Consider the following 18,595-nt stretch of genomic DNA (forward strand, 5'->3'; position numbering starts at 1 on the left):
CTAGTGTAGTTTAGTACAACCCCATCACTCTTTTAGGAGGTGATTTTGTGCATTCTAATTCTGGCCACTGCTGTGTACTAAGAGAAATACAAAGATGGCTTGCATATGTGTCCAACATGAGCTCAGCCTCATTAAGAAATTGGCCTTGTTGTTCTGATCTGCTGTAAAAAGCTTCCCAGAGGAGTCTTTGACCAAAAGTCAATCATTAACTTTGTCAAAGGCAGTAGGTGTGCCAAGAGCAGTTTAGATCCAGCTACGGTAGAAATTGGACAGTGTCGGGGATCACTTCTGGCTCCACATGTAACTGGAAGACTCCCCAGTGCTGGAATGTGTCCAGGAACAACTGTTCCCAGCACTGATTTGGCCAGGATTTGCAAGCAATGTCCTGAAAAACTCCTGGACATAGTCCAGAGGTTAGCTTAGGTCAGGGCTAATTTCTAAAGGAAGTTTCCATGTGTCCACCTTATTCAGATGTTTAATAAAAGATATCTGGGCTCTTACATGGCGATTGGCCTCAATACAAGAAAGTAGTCTTTAGTCTACTAAACTATTTAGTTTAGTAGAGTATTTAGTCTAATAAACAAATGTCCAGGATCATTACAAAAGTAGTCTAATAATCAAATATCTGTGTTCAAATGACCTGTATAGAAATCTGAGCCTTTGAGTATCAAAGTGAAAAGAAATTTTACACCAAAGCATAAACCTCATCACACAGAATCACAGAATATTAGGAGTTGGAAGATCATCTAGTCCAACCCCCCTGCCAGAGCAGAATCACCTAGACTAGGTCACACAGGAACACGCCCAAGTGGGTTCTGAATGTCTCCAGAGAAGGAGACTCCATAACCTCTCTGGGCAGCCTGGTCCAGTGCTCTGTCACCCTCACAGTAAAAAAGTTTTTCCTTCATATGGAACCCCCTATGCACCAGCTTGCTACCATTGCCTTTTGTCCTTTCACTGAACATCACTGAGAAGAGATTGGCTCCTTCCTCCTGACACTCGTCCTTTACAAATTTATAAACATGAATGTTTATAAACAGTCTCCTCTTCTCCAAGCTAAAGAGATCCAGCTCTCTCAGCCGCTCCTGTTAAGGGACATGCTCCACTTCCTCCATCAACTTTGTGGCTCTGCACTGGACTCTTTCAAGCAATTCCCTGTCCTTCTTGAACTGAGAGGCCCAGAAATGAACACAATATTTCAGATGCGGTCTCACCAGGGCAGAGTAGAGGGGAAGGAGAACCTTTCTCGACCTACAACCACACCCCTTCTGATACACTCCAGGATGCCATTGGCCTTCTTGGCCGCAAGGGCACACTGCTGGCTCATGGTCATCCTGCTGTCCACCAATACCCTCAGGTCCTTTTCTGCATGGCAGCTTTCCAGCAACTCATCCCCACACCTGTAGTGCTGCATGGGGTTATTGCTACCAAAGTGCAGGACCTGGCCCTTGGCCTTGTTGAACATCATACAGTTGGCCTCAACCCATTGATTCAGCCTAGCCAGGTCCCTCTGCAGAGCCTTCCTACCCTCAGGCAGATCAACACTCTCTCCCAACTTAGTGTCATCTGCAAACTTGCTGAGGGGTCACTCAGTCCCCTCATCCAGAAAATTGATGAAGATGTTAAACAGGACTGGCCTCAAAACTGAGCCCTGGGAAACACCGCTTGTGGCTGGTCGCCAACTGGGTTTAGCTCCATTCACCACAACTCTCTGTGCTCGGCCATCCAGATAGTTTTTAACCCAGCAAAGCGTATGCCCATCCAAGTCATGCCCAGCCAGCTTCTCCAGGAGGATGCTGTGGGAGACAATGTGAGAGGCCTTATTAAAGTCCAGGTAGACAACGTCCACAGCCTTCCCCTCATCTGCCAAGCAGGTCACCTCAACATAAAAGGAGATAAGATTAGTCAAGCAGGACCTGTCCTTCCTGAACCCATGCTGACTCGGCCTGATCACTTGGTTGTCCTGATGTGTCAATGATTCCACACCCAGTTATGAAGAACAATTGTGAGATCCTCAAAATCAAGCAAGATACACGAGTTGTCAAAATTAATGGGGCTACTCAGAGGATAAAGTTATTTTTCTTGTGAACAAAAGTTCGCAAAGGCTAATTATGTTAAGGAAGCAATTGCTGGACATTTTCATTTTGAGTGTTAAAACTGCCTTAGAAGTCATGGTGGGCTTCCAACATTACATCTTCAGACAGGAACAAATGGTTGGTTCACTGACCAACCATCCCAACTAGGGAGTCAGATGCTAAGACTCTTTTGGTATAACTCCAGGTCAAGGCTGAGTTTTGTATAGAATTAGACTTTAACAGAAGGTGGAAGTTCTGTCTGTGCTCTTCTATTACCTACTCAAATTCCGAGTTCTTTGCTGGAATATGCTTCTTTCCCGAAGAAAGGAGCCCAGAAATCAAATTATACCAGTAAAATTGAGTTTGTTGCTATGCTGCTGATCTCTGTCAAGGGTATCAGGAGACACCCTAGGAGGTGAGAGTATTTGCCTCTTGTCTTCTGTGCTGACTTCATGGTCTCTACTGACTACTTAGCTCTTATGAGGGCTAACATTATCTGCCTATTGCTGCACTTCATAAGGGATGCAGAAATTAGATTTTTGCCAAGTATCAATAATACTTCTGTACTGTAGAAATATTACCTAATATTCTTTGCTTCTACAAAGCCTTCACATGTGGCACCACTATGGCAGTATGAGATAAAGACATGTCTATATCCACTCTGGTGTCTTCCCACACAGTTATATCAAACATCCGAATATATTCTTTAGGTCCCATTCATAATAGAAACAGATGAAATAGTAGGGGGTTTTGCCTCTTTAAAAAGAAAAATTCATTGATCTTGGTTTAGCATATTGAAATGGTAAGGGAAGCTGCACAGAATAAAAAGGCATTTGTCAAAAATTTGGAACCCTATCCACAGAAGGAAAACAGGAAAACATGTGAATGCTGACAGGATAAATGCAAGAGCACAATAAGTCAAGCCAAAAAAAGTTTTAATGGAAAAACCTCTGAAAGAAATAAAAGACCCCTAACAATATATCATTTCTCAACAAAAGGATTCTTATCAGAAACAATTAAGCAAATAGATGATTAAGGTATACTAAAAGATTTGTTAAAGGAAATTAGTGACATCAGAAAATATCAGTGAGTGTATGGTGGTACAGATGTCCTTGAGGATCTTGTAGTGCCGAAAATGTTCTTCAAGAGGAAGGTCACACTTAACGTGAAGTGTCAGTCAAAGGCACTTTGAAAATAAAAAAAATCATCATTGCATTGTTACAGGAGAAAAGTTTAAGCTTCCCTGAGATAAGAGGAAGATCCTGACATGTATAGATAGTTGCAAGTAGTTTGGGATAATAGATTCCAAAGATGAGAAAGTTTAATAACCTGACAATAGTGAGTGGCTGCATGATAAACTGGCAGATGAGATGCTAAAAAATTGTATTTTGAATATATCCAAGGATGGAAATTTCACAGCCTGTCTGGACACTCATTCCATCCAACTACTCTCATGTGTAAATAATTATTTTTCCTTATATGAAATTGGACTTTCTCTTGCTGCAACAACTTTTGACTGTTCCATCTCATCCTCAGACTGTGCAACTCCCAGATAAGTTTGTTCCATCTTCTCTACACACAGTGTAAGACAGCAGTAGATCCCCTTATCTTCCATTCTCCAGTCTGAAAAATCCCAGTTTCTTCAGATCCCCATAATCATCTTGGTGCCCTGCTACTGAACTTACCCTGTTTGTCAATGCCTTTCTTGTACTAGGTAGCTGAAATCTGGACATGGAACTGCATGTACAGACTCATGAGTGCTGAGTAGAGGGAGTAATCACTTCCACTGAACTGCTGGGTCCACTCCTCCCATTATAGCCTAGTTTGTGGATAGTTTTCATTACCATAAGGAAGCACTTCTGATTTGTGTTCAGTTTGTTGCCCACCAGGACCTCAGAGTCTTTTCTGCAGACCCACCTGTCCATCATATCATCTAGGATATATGCATCTAGTTTTTCTCAGGTATTTGGCTTTGCATTTGCTTCAGGAAGTTTCTATCAATCCATTTCTTCAGCCTGTCTGAATAGCAGACCTGCCCTCTAGTATGTCAGGCAGTGTCCTCAGTTTGCTGTCATCTGCAGTCTCCCTAGGGCTGTATTTCATCCTGTTGTCCAAGTTTCTGCTAGTACTAAACACTACAAGTCTCAACATTGATCCTTGAGGAGCATCGCTCATAACCAATCACTGTATTCAACAACAGCCTAGGCTGTTTTCCCAATACCTTTTCCTAATCCTATGGCTCTGAAAAATTATTGTCCAGCAGAATTGTGAAGGCCTCTGTCTGCACAAAAAGACACAGAGATTAACTGAGTCATGCATCAGTATTTTAAAATACTAAGAAGTTAAAGAGGAAGGAAAGTAGTAAGAAGAACATGAAGTAAGAACACGAAGAGCCAGATACCTACAGAAGTTAATTCTGGGCTGATATCAAGTTAATGGTGGCTGATCTCTTAATTTGTAAGTAACACACTGAAGCTCTAGGATTAGTCAGGGACTCCTGTCCTTTGACATTCCTGTTGATTACAGGCCATGACTCAATGTCCCAGCCTGTTTTCAATACTGTTCTCAATATTTTTAGATACCCATGTATACTTTAAAAGATCTGAGGAAACTTCAAGTATGAATAGGCCCATTCTTGAAAGCAGAACCATGGCATTTAGGCACCAGAATTTTTTTTTTTAAATTTATTAATCTCAATAAATTTCATCTTATTCTTTTTAATATGAGACAAATCCATTATTTTTCCTTAAACATATTAAAATGCAATTAAAACATCCTCACTGAAATATTTCAGTCATATTCTTAAAATGGAAGATACCCAATAAGGAAAAGTTACCCAAAAAGTTGAAGTTAGCCAAAATTAAAAGCAAATACATTGACATTTAAAAAAAAATATTACGTGAGGTATCGTACTCTCTTGTCTGCACTACTGTTTTCGCCAAGGAAGTGAAGAAAGTGAAGAAAGCCTGTATATTATTCCAGACTTTCCACAGGAATATACAGTTGTCCAAGCTAAGAAATGCACTTTCACATAACTAATTTGTTCTTGGTTATTTCACTACATCAGCAACTAATATTATATCTTCATTTTCAGATGTTAGTGATTGAATTTTGCTCTCCATCAGCTGGAAGGAAAATAAAAATTTCTTTTAGTTTTATACATAAGGTTACGTTACCCTCTGCTTACTTATGAACAATTCTGAGAGCATTTCAACTTGTTTTTTCGTTTTTTTATAGAAACATTTAACTTCATTGTTTCTTAGCTGATAAGCATCTGGGCATAACAGTGAAATTTCAGCAACTTTGTAATGTTGACATTTTTTTGACTGGCCTGGATTTGGTGAGGGAGTATGTGTGCTTTTCTCCATTGTACCGCCCGGATTACCACAGATCATCTCAAGTAAATTAACACAAAAGCATAAACTTCTCTAAGGTGTGAAAGTAGATGAGCACACATTAACCTGAAGTTTATCTAACTGAAGAGAACATGAGAAACTGCTAGACAAGAAAAGTGCGCACTTCCGCTGCTGGTTGGTATGCTGATCTGGTCAAATGCTGTGACTATCCTATTGCCTTAAAAAATCCTGTTTTGACCCGTTTTCCATGTCACCTTTCTTTCTGTCCTGTGTGTCTGACTTGCTAACGAACTTCCTTGAAGCTGGACTAGTGGGTGAGTAGGGAAGAACTGCACCTGGAGAGACCCTCACCTGGAAAGCCCAAAGGTAATAGTTGCTGATGTGGCAGGGGGACCCAGAATCCATAATCAGAGATCAGATGTGAGGAAAATTAGAATTTATGGTCGTTGTGAATGAAGAAAGTGTGGGTGCATGCACATCTCACTGGCAAAGTTCAGCCCTGTTCAGCTGGGGAGGAACAGGAGGACTGGGATGTCTGTGACCCTATTTATGTTGCTGCTGTTGGTGTTGACATGATGCTGGTAAAGGCACCTATGCTGGTCTTCATGGCTGGCTGCATTAGTGTCCTCTGTTTATGTGGCTGCATATGTGTGTGCCTCATGTTGGGAAAACACGCAGCCCTTGCTGCTGTCTGAACCTATCAATGGGAGCATCAGCCCCTGCACCTGTAAGACCGCAACAAGAGAAACTCCATGGTTCTGGAAGAGCACTGCATGTGACTACCCTTAACAAACTTTTCTGCTGATTTTCTCTGGTAATTCCTCAAAATATGGCAAAAAGAGGAGTTATTTTCTGTATTACTTTCCTTATAATTTAAAATATACCTGTAGTGGAGTCACATTTCACACATTTAATATAAGATAAAAATAAAACATACCTCTGGATTTGTATCAAGTAGTCCACGAAATGTATTTTTTGGCTCTGGGATTTGTGGAAGTGCTGCTTTCCAGCAGCCAGTCCTGGAGATCAAAAAGGGTGACATAGAGAAGTTAAGTAAACATCACGTGTCAACACCATTGCACCCTTGAACCAGCTCTTATCTTCTGCTTCCTGGATAGAAGAGAAATGAAAAATATGCATAATCTCATCACAGAATGAACATGTATCAGGAAAACACTAAAAATTTGGATGCCAATATTTTCTTTTTCTGGTTAAAGATTTGCTAGTAGTTATTTTCTCCTTTGAAAGGAAAATGAAGTTGCCCTGCTCTTTAAGTCACTACAACCAGTGAAAAGTGGGTGTAATCTTTTTAATAAGTTGGAAGAACAGTAACCTCTGAATCACTGTATAATTCTATACAAAGTGCATGATACAGCAGGATGCCCTCCTTCTTTCTGTTCCACCTACACCATTTATTTCAAGAAGCAAACTGCTTTGCTTATGTGTTTTCAGATGCATTCAGTTTGCTAGGACAAATCTAGGGACCATTGCAAAATCGTTGCTGGTAGGTACAATCAACCCGTGTGTTTGCAATAAATTCAGCAGTTCAAGAGATCATAAACCCTACTGTGTAGACAATATACCTTGCAAATATTCAGAACAGTTGTACTGTTAATATATGTAGTTGAATATAATTACTCTCCTTACCATGTTGACAGAAGAGGGCACGGAAAAAGCGGTGCAGATCAGCTGGGGAGTTCAGGTATCACCTTTCTAGTACCTGTCTCAGGATCATTCATTTGCATTGATTTCTACTACAGTGTGAGCAGAAAAGTTTTGTCTATACTACAAAGACACCTCTACCTTATTTGCTTAAGAACTGCAGATGTTTCACACATTGCCTAAAAGAAAATGAATGCATAAATTAAGTTTACCTTTTGCAGAACAAAATTGTGATGATTGCCACTAAGAGTGTTGCAGCTGCTATCACAAGTAAAATCCATACTGAAGAAGAAATAATTTCGTCATTTCCTGAATGAGAAACAGTCATAAAATATTATTGTTAATAAAGAGGAATAGATGCACGGCTGTGCCAAACATCTACTTTGGTGACTGACTGATGAATGCAGACTGAAATTTTTTACTCACTATAAAGATCATCTCTTTAATTTAGCACCTTAGCAGTAATGTTTATTGGGAAGGATTGACATTGAGCTGTTTGTCCATCCCCTGCAGTAAGCAGGTACGCACTTCAGTTGCAAACATGTAACTTTTTGTATTGATTTCCAATGTTGGAGTGTTAAGATACATAGGAATTCTCTTCCTCCTTTTCTTCTCAGTAATGTGGAGTGAAACAAAATGTTTGCCAAGCCTTTATATATTTGTGTAGATGCGCAGCAGTGTCTGAGGTAGCCAGGACGTCGCTGGAGGAAGAGTAGCCCAAGCTAAACCAAACTTCTTACCAAACTCAATGGGTGCACTCCAGTCCCCCCAGTCTGGGCTCACAAGGCAGGCACTACCAGCTGTTCTCATTTTCAAGAGGTATTTCTTTCTCATATTGGATCTTTGAAATGCATGACTTTTCCCTCCTTCCTAAAAACAAAGCAAGACTGTGTTGTTCTTCATTGTTGTATGTCTAGGTGTTGATAATATGCAAGTGCCATCTACCAGTGAAGCTTTTAGAAGCATAGGAGAGCATTGCTTGTTAAAGTAGACTGCTGTTACAAAGCAAAAAATAAGCACATGCATGTTTATTATGTATATAATATGTATGTATCTGTGTATCTCCTTTAACTAATTACCTGTCCCTCAGTAAACTTCTATGTTTACAACTTTTTTCATCTTTTAAACTATATCCTATAATTTCTTACAATGTAGCCTGATCTATTAACAGTTTCCCTTGGCACATTGACAGAGGCAGAAAAATGAATAGTCTCATTTCAACACTGCTAGAATTGAGTGATTTGAGGAATAAACTGTCTGCATGCACCTCGCCTTCCTCAGTCTTTTCATTATGGTTTTTCAGAGAAAGCATAACTTTCCACATAATGTGCCTCACCAATTTGGTGACCTTTTATGATGGAGTTACAGCTTTAGTGGATAAGGGAAGAGCAACTGACTTCATCTACATGGACTTGTGCAAATCATTCAACGCTGTCCCGCATGGCATACTGGTCACAAAACTGGAGAAACATGGATGCAAGTTTGCGGATGACACTAAGCTGGGTGGTGCAGTTGATATGCTGGAAGGAAGGGATGCCATGCAGAGGGACCTGCACACGCTAGAGAGGTGGGCCCATGCCAACCTCATGAAGTTCAACAAGGCCAAGTGCAAGGTCCTGTGTCTGGGTAGGGGCAATCCCAAGCACAAATATAGGCTGAGCTGAGAATGGCTAGAGAGCAGTTCTGAGGAGAAGGACTTGGGGGTGTCAGTCTATGAGAAACTCAACATGAGCCGGCAATGTGTGTTTGCAGCCCAGGCGGCCAACCTCATCCTGGGCTGCATCAAAAGAAGTGTGGTGAGCAGGGTGAGGGAGGTGATTCTGCCCCTCTACTCTGCTCTGGTGAGACCCCTCCTGGAGTATTGCATCCGGTTCTGGATTCTCCAATATAAGAAGGACATGGAGCTGTAGAGTGGGTCCAGAGGAGGGCCACGAAGCTGATCAGAGGGCTGGAGCACCTCCCCTACGAGGGACCGTACTGAGAGAGTTGAGGTTGTTCAGCCTGGAGAAGAGAAGGCCCTGGGGGGACCTTATTGCAGCCTTCCAGTTCCTGAAGGGGTCCTATAGAAAAGCCGAGGAGGGACTTTTTACAAGGGCAGGTAGAGATAGAATGAGAGGGAATGGTTTTAAACTGGATAAGACTAGATTTAGGTATTAGTAAGAAATTCTTTACTGTGAGGGTGGTGAAGCACTGGAAAAGGTTGCCCAGAGAAGCTGTGGATGCCCCCTCCCTGGAAGTGTTCAAGGCCAGGTTGGACAGGGCTTTGGGCAACCTGGTCTAGTGGGAGTTGTCCCTGCTCATGGCAAGGGGGTTGGACTGGGTCATCTTAAAGGTCCCTTCCAACCCAAGATATTCTGTGATTCTATGATTCTATGATTGCAGCCAACCGTGTAAAGTAAGTTCAAGACTGCAATACTTAGTGTTACTACAATTAACTGAAACTTGCTTGCTCTTGGATACCTTCAAGATAGAGTTGGGATGTGCAAGCTGCACTGATTAGAAAGAGATGCAGTATATCTGGAGGACAGCCTTCATCCCAAAAGATCCCAAAGGGCTTTTGTGGTCTTTTTGTTTTTCATAAACAAAATTTCATTCCTATGAGGTGTTTTCTCTGTGTCTCCTTTCTCTGCTGTCACTGATGTGTAACTTCAAATTCTAATCCAAATATTTGAGGGAGAGAGTAAGCAATATAATATAAAATTTAAGATTTTTCAAAATACAGAATAGTAATAAAGTTCTGCCTCTGAATGTATAATGAATGTCATATGTTGTCATGATTTAGCAGTTTGACACATTCATGAAATTCATAAATAAGGATCCCATAAAGCACAGGACATTGAACACATACTGAACTAAAGGCTGTTTCATACTATTTACTTTTCACAAATTACTATGAAACTAACATGTATTGTTGATTAATAGAAAAAGCAGACTTACTTGTATAGAAATATATTTTGTTTTTCCCTCAGAGTGCTCCTGTAAATTGAGAAAAAAACCCTTTATTTTTATGATTGCGTGTTATGTGTTTAGATAACAAGTAATTTTTAGCTACTCTCCTCTTTTTCTGCATTGCCCTTTCATATCTACTTGACACTTTGTTCAGAAGAACTAGTAATTTATCTAACATTTAGTATCTAATATATAATTCATCTGCAATGGCATGTTTATCTAGTAATTAATGCTTCTATGTCAAAGTATGTTTTCCTTACCACCAGAATTGAGAAATAAACTTTATTTCAGTTTGGTGATTAAACTGAAACGCAATCAAACCAGACCTGAATGAAAACTAACTTTAAACACCGGAAAAAATAAAGATAATAATCTGTGAAATAAACCTTTTAGTTTACATTTGGTGTTTATATTTTACGAATGTCACTATATTTAATTGCAAATGCTATGTAAATATTGTTTCCTTTTCCGTCAGATGAAAGTATTCAGGACTGACATGGATTCACAAGACATTTTAGGCTGCCTTTCAAATACATTTTTGATAGATAAAATAAAATTCATTCATCTCTTTTGAACAGCCATAATGACTACCATGTAAAGTAGTGAACATATACAACTAATGACTGCAGACTATCTCATTTCCATTAGCCTGCCAGTAATGTATTTTTTAAATTATTTTGCATTCTGTTTTAATTTTTTTTAAGTTTTAAGCTTTTTTAAGATTTTTTTTTTCCCAATGACTTGATTTTGCAAAGCATGCAGCTGTACAATAAGCTAGCTTAAGCACAGGGATCAGTCTAGGAGAAAGTGCAACACTACAGTGTCTTCTTTTTTGTCTCTATACTAAAATAATATATGAGAAATGAAAATAATGAGGGCATGCTAGACTTCAGAAAGTGGATTCCGGAAGAATAGCCTATCTTACAAATTTTGGAAGAAGAGAAGTATTAAAGGATACTGCAATTTTATTTTTTTTAAAAGGAAAAAAAAAAAAGATTGTTAAAAGATACTTCCTCCTGCAGGGGATGGTGGCACCAATCTAGTGACAAGGGACATTGGAAAGATTGAAGTACTTGATATATTTTTAACTCAGTTTTTGTTGTTAAGGTTTGCCTTCATGTTTTCCAAATACCCTGATCTATACAGCCCTAGCTTAAAACATTGCTGAAGAAGCAACCAATAGTCTCAGAAATTCAGTGTATTGGTGTCAGACATGAAAAAATGTGATTGAAATTATGTTGCACATGGTGTTATCCTTTTTTTGTTTGCTCCCGAAGAAGGTAATTTCAAATTATGAAAATAAAGTTTAAAGGCTGACTGCAACACAATATACATTGGTCATAGTGTATTAGTCGAACAGTACAAGATTATACCTGCCAGTGGTAAAGCAATAAATTTTGCAATACAGTAAATACTGGATCTTGACATAGTTAGTAACATGAAAGTTGCTACTGATTATTAAAAAATGCTAGGCAATTCAGACTACGTGTAAATTGAATATTCTTTATAAACTGAATATTAGGCATATTAAAAGGCTTTAAGGAGTATGCATTGCTTTAATACAACACACTTTTATTCCAATGTCACACAGTTTACTATAAGCTTTCTTTGCTGCAAAGTAGCAGAGGAGTAATGAGTTTTCTAGCAGTTAGTTGGGCTAGCAAGAAAACTCATCTGTGAAATAGCAAGCACGATCCAGACTAAGTTCCAAATAACAGAAATCAAGGGAATACCTTTCTTCAGCCACTAAGTGGCCATATATGGTTGTAATACAGGCAGGCTTTTCCTTTGTAGTCACTATCTGCCACCCTGTGGTCATTTGATGCAATTCTGCCACAGTTACAGTATAGATCTGCTCTTGTAGCAGAACGCAGCACTCTCACTCCATTGCTGAAAAAAAAATCTTGTAAAACCAAGGTCTGAATTTGGTTTTCAGAAGCTTAAATGAGTAACCTGTGCTTATTCACACTGCCTTTCTGTGTTCTTTTACATTTATTTTCCTTTTATTCAACATTATACAGCTTCAACTTCAGACCAATGGGTCTATTGCTTATATATATGATATCTGGTTCAGCTATTTTTATTTCATATATAGAGAAATTTCATTCACCTCCATCAACTCATACTTGTTAACTGGATGACAATGTCTTTATTCAGTGTTTACAGCCCAGCCCTGCCCTTTCACTGAGATGGAAGGACTCTCTTCACCACTGGAAGGACTCCAATCTGGGAATGCTCCAACAGGTCTTAATGAAAGAAGTGCCTTTTTTGATTTTTTTTTCCACAGCCAAAGCTGTGATATGGTCAAATTTTGATGAACTATGCTTCTTCCTACACAGTCATGGTCATCCAGTGTATTTCCAGCAATATTTCACACAGAGGAACAGGGGTAAAAAAATGAGGCAGTATGACATAATAGGGTGCTTGAAAAGCACAACCATAAAGGAATATGGTGCTATGTATGAGGAAGGCCACACCATGCAAGAGAGACTGATTTACTTTTTGTCCATGTGTACTGTTAAATGCAAATGTATGTATTAATGTTAAATGTAAGTGAAGAAATTTCTCTTACCTTATACTTGATGTTGATTTCATATTTAAAACACTTGTCTTTGTTAGAATGACTTATTTGGGGTTGTTGCCATTGAATTATGCAATAATTTTTCATTTCATCACAGTTGACAGTGATATTTGATGGAGGCAAGAGCTTTTCTGAAATGATATAACCAAGAATTCAAATAACTAAAGTAACTTGATTTTTTATTATTTTGATTAAAAAGAGTGCAGTTGCAAGTTGAGAGTTGGGGCTGTTCAGTCTGGAGAAGAGAAGGCTCTGGGGGGACTTATTAGTGACCTTCCAATACCTGAAAGGTGCCTGTAAGAAATCTGGGGAAGAGCTGTTTGCTAGGGCAGGTAGCGACAGGACAAGGGGTACTGGTTTTAAACAAGAAAAGAGTAGATTTAGGTTGGCTATTTAGGAAGAAGTTCTTCAATATGAGGGTGACAGATCACTGGAACAGGTTGCTCAGAGAGATGGTGGAGGCTCCATCCCTGGAGATATTCAAGGTCAGGCTTGATGGGGCTCTGAGCAACCTGATCTAGTAACATTGTCCCTGCTTACTACAGGGTGAGTTGGACTGGATGATCTTCAAAGGTCCCTTCCAACACAATACATTCTATGATTCTATGATTCTTTAAGTAACACTTCTATGAAGAAAGATACTCATTTGTATCTATTTTTCTTAGAATCTCTGATAGAAATAACTGAAAGACCAAAGTTCTTTAAATCCTGTCCCTAGGATTAGAAAAAACAAGGACTAAGGCAGGGAACAGGACTTAAGAGCATATGAAGATACAAACTTCCTCCATTTACTTTTCTAGACTAATAAGATAGAGTGCTATCATTTTGTAAGGATGTTATTTACTGCAGAAGAACAAGCTGATGCTAACCCTAATGTAAGAAATCCGAAGGTCATTTCTTTCTTCAAGCCTCCTCACATAATTCTTCTGTGACATGAAGGTGTGGTTTACTTGTTATTGCAAACTATGCAGTTTATCCCCCCCTTCCAAACAATTAGCCACACAAATTTAAGGAAAACACTTCAGTTTTAAGAATCTAGTAAACTTCTTCACATATCTCTCCTAATTTCACAGACATGAACGAAAATATGAAGACCTTTATATTTTTATCATCACCAAGGACTTCATTATTGCAACAGCAAAAGACAGTCACTCATGACAGAAAGGGTGGTGAAAGGGTGATAAAAAGCTGACAGAGAAAACCTTAGTTTCAGCTAGACTAGTACTTTACATCAGTCTCTAGAGACAACCCTGGCCCATTTATGATGGGCTCTTTGGTCAAAGAACAGTCTCGTTTCATCTGTCATGAGTGATATAACAACAGAATTCCTTCTTAGATAATGAAGCCTTTTTTGTTCATTTTTTTTGAGGTAATACCAAAACCAGTGGGACTTTGCGAAAAAGGCTTTGCTGTAGTAAAAGTAATTGCCCAGGAATCTTTCAGGTAGAGTACCAAAGGTGAAAGAGCATATGAAAATCTGGGATATTTCATACACGTATTAACTACTTTAATCAAGGTTATGGTGTCAGTGTATGCCATCCCCACTGGCAATGAGAAGCAGAAATCAGTGCTCAGATAAACTTCTGAAAAGTTTCCTCTGTTGAAAGGTCATTGAAAGGACAGCAGGGGGAAGTACAATCTCTTAAGTCCTGTGGACCTTTTTGGAGAAAAATCCTAAAACCAGTAAGTGTAGATTGCTAAAGTATCTGAGGTAGACTGAAGCTGTGCAGCTTTCTTGCTTAATTACCTCTTTTGCTTGGGGGATAGGTTTTCCTGAATAAAATGTTGTGTCTTGCTTTTGACTGTAGGTGAGACAGGATACTTGGTTCCTTCTCAGGGATAAATGCTCTGCTACCCTAATGCAATAATGAAAATAAAGCAGAAATAAATTATTTACTTACCAATTTTATACAGTTGAATGTATTCATCATAGAACTTGATCAGAGAGGCTCTGCTAGACCCATTCACCAGAAAGTAAGCTTTTTCAGTATCCATCCTCACATTTTGGAATCTACATCCCATGTTTCTGCCATTTTCATCTTTCATGTAAAGCTCACATTCCACTTCCTTGTTGTCTCTATATATAGAGCAAGGTATTTTAGGTAAACATGAGTAGTATGATGTGTCAAATGAAAATCCAGACCTCCCTAGGCTCAAGCAAACCTACTTACCTCGAGTTCTGCCAGTAGAGAAAATACTGGGTATCTCCTGGAGCATCCCTGCCTGCCTGCCAAGTGCAGTTCATGAGAGAAATGTTATAAACCACACAAGAGAAGTTCTCAATGGCTGACCCGTTCACACCTGCAAACACAGGAATATCTGTGATGAGGAAAAAATTGTGTGACTGCTCCAAGCTGGAGGATCATGGCACACACTTAGATATGTTAGACTTACGCAAATCCAGCTGGTTATCCCTTGGGTGAGGAATTACTTGCTTTATTTTAGGTGATAACACTGGAAGATATTTGCACTGACATATTCAAATAAGGATTTGTCATGAATAAACCCCCAAAAGATATGGTTATAGCTGCATCTGATAGAATAACTCTCAGAGGAACATACACTGTTCTAGTACAAGCTGACACTTAAAGTGACTACCTCTTTGCTTTGAATTGTTCCTGTTCAGAAGGACACACAGGTGCCACAATGCCACAGACTGAAACATTTGCTTGTCATCCTTCAGTAGCCTGCTATATAGCATATCTATCTGATGGATGTTCTTCAGCGCCCTGTCAAATGAGTGGAGAATGTCAGAAGCTTTCCTATAGACCTCAGAGAGGGAGAGAAACCTAAGTGCAAAACTGTGAAGTTTTTTAATTCTTCAGGGAGGTGTAGATGTAAACTTGTGAGGTGTTTGTACTCTGCAGAGATACCTTCTTCCACCTGTGATTAACATGAGGAATCTTCTCCTTATCAGGACCATACCAGTTTACTCATTAACCCCCACCCCAAGTAAAGCCCAATAAGGAGACTAAACACACCTTTTCAAAGGAAGGATGACTTATCTATCCTTTTATAAGGAATCAGCAAATACTTTGAGCTTGATGGATATGCAAACCCAATGCCGCTTAAATGAACAGATCTTGTACCTCATTCTCTTAAACGTTTCATATATATTACCCCTCTCATATAAAGAAGACTAAATTCTCTCAGACCTTTCACTATTGTGGATGAGACACTGCAAAGTGTTGGGCAGTACACCATGAGTTACACTGTGACAAAATTCAAGGTGTCACAGAATTCTCAAGGAAGAATTTAAAAACTACAGCCACAAACCTGTTAACTTGGATTTTTAATGACATTTTAAAGACATTCAAGTGCAGTCCATACAATATTAGTACAAACAATTAAAATAGAACTGACAATTTAAAAGATGGCAGCAAGTAAGGTGGCAACTGAGGATTAAAAATTGCTGAGCTAGTTGTAGGAAACTCCTTTTCTTTTCAAAGATATATTGCAATAAGGCTATGAACAAGAAACTGTTCATCCTACAGGAAACATATTAATTAAGGAATGAAGGGTTTCAGTTTTTATTTCTCCCCTAGATCATTGAAAGTAGGCAAATCCTTTCCCAAAGTCTAGTGTATTACCTTGAGGAATATATCTGCATATGTTTGAGTAGGTGTCATTCATGTTCACTGCCGTGACAGAAAAGCTTACGCCATTGTGCAGAGGAGGTGCTACATTTCCAAACATGCACTTCATATTCTGTGCCTGAAAAATGTCATGCATAACATTTACTTGTCAGGTTTTCATCCTTCTGTTTACACAGTGCTACTCCCTGTAGAAAGGGCTTAAGCATGTGCTTGATTTGTAACAGTGGGACCACTACAATAGTGAAGTAGGTACAGGCTTGAGAATTCTTTCCACAGAGGTTTTGAGTAATGGACCTTTACCAGTGCAAGGTGAAGACTTCACTGCTTCCCTCCAGAAAATCTCATGGCAACATTAGGAATAGCAGTTCCTCCTCTCCTACCCATAGTCCACCAAATCAGTTGAACCACCTCAAAGTAGAGCATATGTGCTTTTGTGAACATCAACAGATGGCTGTAATGTGCTTTACACTTCTTTGAAAGACAAAGGGAAATACCTCACAAATGACTGCTTGGGCAAGGAGCTGACTTGATGTTCATCTGCACTAACATAAGCTTTCTAAAAACTAGTATCTAGTTTGAGCAAGTAATATAGGTTCCTTGTCTATGCAGTGGTGAAGGAAGACACAGACAGTGTCATATAAGATGCATGGGATACATTGCCTTCAGACAGGAGCTGCACCTCTCTAGTAGCTCCTGTCAGAGCTTAAAGTACTATAACAGCCAAGTTTAAGTAGTTGAAATGAAGGTGACATGAATCTACTTGAATCTGTCATTACTCATACAGGTGATATAACTGCATGGAGTATCAAAGGAGTCTCCAAATTCAGAATTTTCTAGCAACTGTCTATAGAAACATTATTGCTTACCATAAATGTGGTATACATCTTTCTTGACACAGGAGTGTCCCTCTCTATTAATGCAAAATAGAGTGTCAAAATACATACCCTCTTCTTAGAGTTCCTGTTGCTAAAGCAACATCATTTTGAACATTACCCACCCAATCAGATGCACAAGAAATATTGACCAAAGGGATGGAGACAGCTTTGAGATCTAGAGGAAGAGAACTTAGCAAAAGCAGGAGTAATACATGTATGAGGTAAAGAATAATCCCAAGAGGACAACTTCATGACTTGCTTTGAAATATCTGTGCAGCTTGCAGAGGCCAGTGAAAAAGAAAACTATTTTGCTTAACAAACATAGTAGCTGCAAAATACGAAATGCTTAGATTGTTGTCTCCTCTGCATAAGCACTGAGAACAGACTAAATCAGAAGCAGAAGTTGCCTTTTCATAAAGTCAAGGCACTTCTCAAGTAATTCACTTACACAAGATTTGAAGTCTAGATCTCCTACTATCAAAAGTTTGGATCCAAATTGGAGCTTAATTTGGCAAGGAACGGGAAAAAATATAATAAGATCTTCTACAGGTATGTTGGTAAGAAAAGAAAGATTAAAGTGTACAGTTCATGATAAATAAGACTGGAGAACTAGTGACAACTTACGTGGAGAAGGCTGAGGTGCCCAGTAAGTTTTTACCTCATTGTTCACTGGCAACCACTCTTCCCACGTATCTCAAGGCAGGAACTGCAGGAATGAAACCCCTCCCATTATAAGAGGGAATCAGATTTCAGACCACCTGAAGAACCTGAGCATACACAAGTCCATGGGACCAAATGAGTTGCATCCTAAGGTCCCGAGGGAATTGGCTGATGTAGTTGCAAGAATTTCACAAGAACAACCAGAGGGTAGATATGCCTCAGTACCAAGATAGGTCTCAACAAAAACCAGAAAGGACTGCTAAAACACAGACTATCTTGTTCCTACCAAGGATACATTTTTCAGCTACTTAGGGATATGAAAGAAAAAGAAGAAAGTGAACTGATTTATCTCTGTTAAAACTTTACATAATAAATTTACCATTATAGTCTCGGTAAAACCTCCTGCAGTCACTGAACACCAGTTCTTAGTGAAATTCATGCTGCTCATCCAACTCAGCTCCATTTTCCACCGATTCAGCTTTAAATTTCTAATAGGTGAGTCTGGTATCTCCGCTGCAAGTGTCACATAACAGGATCAGTAAGGTGCAAGACTGATACCCAGATTTTTGGGTGCAGAGGTTACTACCTAGCATATCTAAGACAGAGGGCAAGTTAAGAAAAGTTACCCATTTTGAAAAGCATGTTATACTCCACCTCGGAGGACTACCCCATGGAAGTGTTCTACTCACGGTCTGTGCAGTTCCAGCCAACACACAACTGGGGGATGAGCAACATCCACTGAGTTAGGAAGATGAGTGCAAGAGGAGCAACCATATCTTCGTCCTTGGAGACAGAGAACAGTGTCCAACTGTAAACCTAGCACTGCCTAGTCTGCCACTAA

General features: G+C 39.3%; 1 protein-coding gene across 1 annotated transcript; it reads right to left on the reverse strand.

Annotated features, from left to right (window-relative positions):
* Positions 1-5,125: 5,125 nt before the first annotated feature.
* On the reverse strand, positions 5,126-18,528 carry LOC104539564 (granulocyte-macrophage colony-stimulating factor receptor subunit alpha-like). The gene is made up of 12 exons (XM_010183133.1): positions 18,444-18,528; positions 18,134-18,267; positions 16,214-16,337; positions 14,795-14,924; positions 14,525-14,700; positions 12,615-12,754; positions 10,667-10,691; positions 9,942-9,952; positions 7,834-7,963; positions 7,306-7,402; positions 6,369-6,450; positions 5,126-5,200 (listed from the first exon to the last, which is right to left on the reverse strand). Exons 1-12 carry the CDS (start codon positions 18,526-18,528, stop codon positions 5,126-5,128), a joined length of 1,209 nt encoding a protein of 402 aa, XP_010181435.1.
* Between the last annotated feature and the right edge of the window lie 67 nt (positions 18,529-18,595).

Source organism: Mesitornis unicolor, unplaced genomic scaffold, assembly GCF_000695765.1.
Source record: "Mesitornis unicolor isolate BGI_N332 unplaced genomic scaffold, ASM69576v1 scaffold3164, whole genome shotgun sequence".
NCBI classification, from domain to species: Eukaryota; Metazoa; Chordata; class Aves; order Mesitornithiformes; family Mesitornithidae; genus Mesitornis; species Mesitornis unicolor.

Coding starts and splice junctions, on each gene's coding strand:
- LOC104539564 (XM_010183133.1), bottom strand. CDS start 18,528: ATGGTTGCTCCTCTTGCACTCATCTTCCTAACTCAGTGGATGTTGCTC. Junction 14,925..16,213: donor ATGCAGATATATTCCTCAAG/GTAATACACTAG, acceptor CTGTGTTTGCAG/GTGTGAACGGGTCAGCCATT. Junction 14,701..14,794: donor CTCTACTGGCAGAACTCGAG/GTAAGTAGGTTT, acceptor CTCTATATATAG/AGACAACAAGGAAGTGGAAT.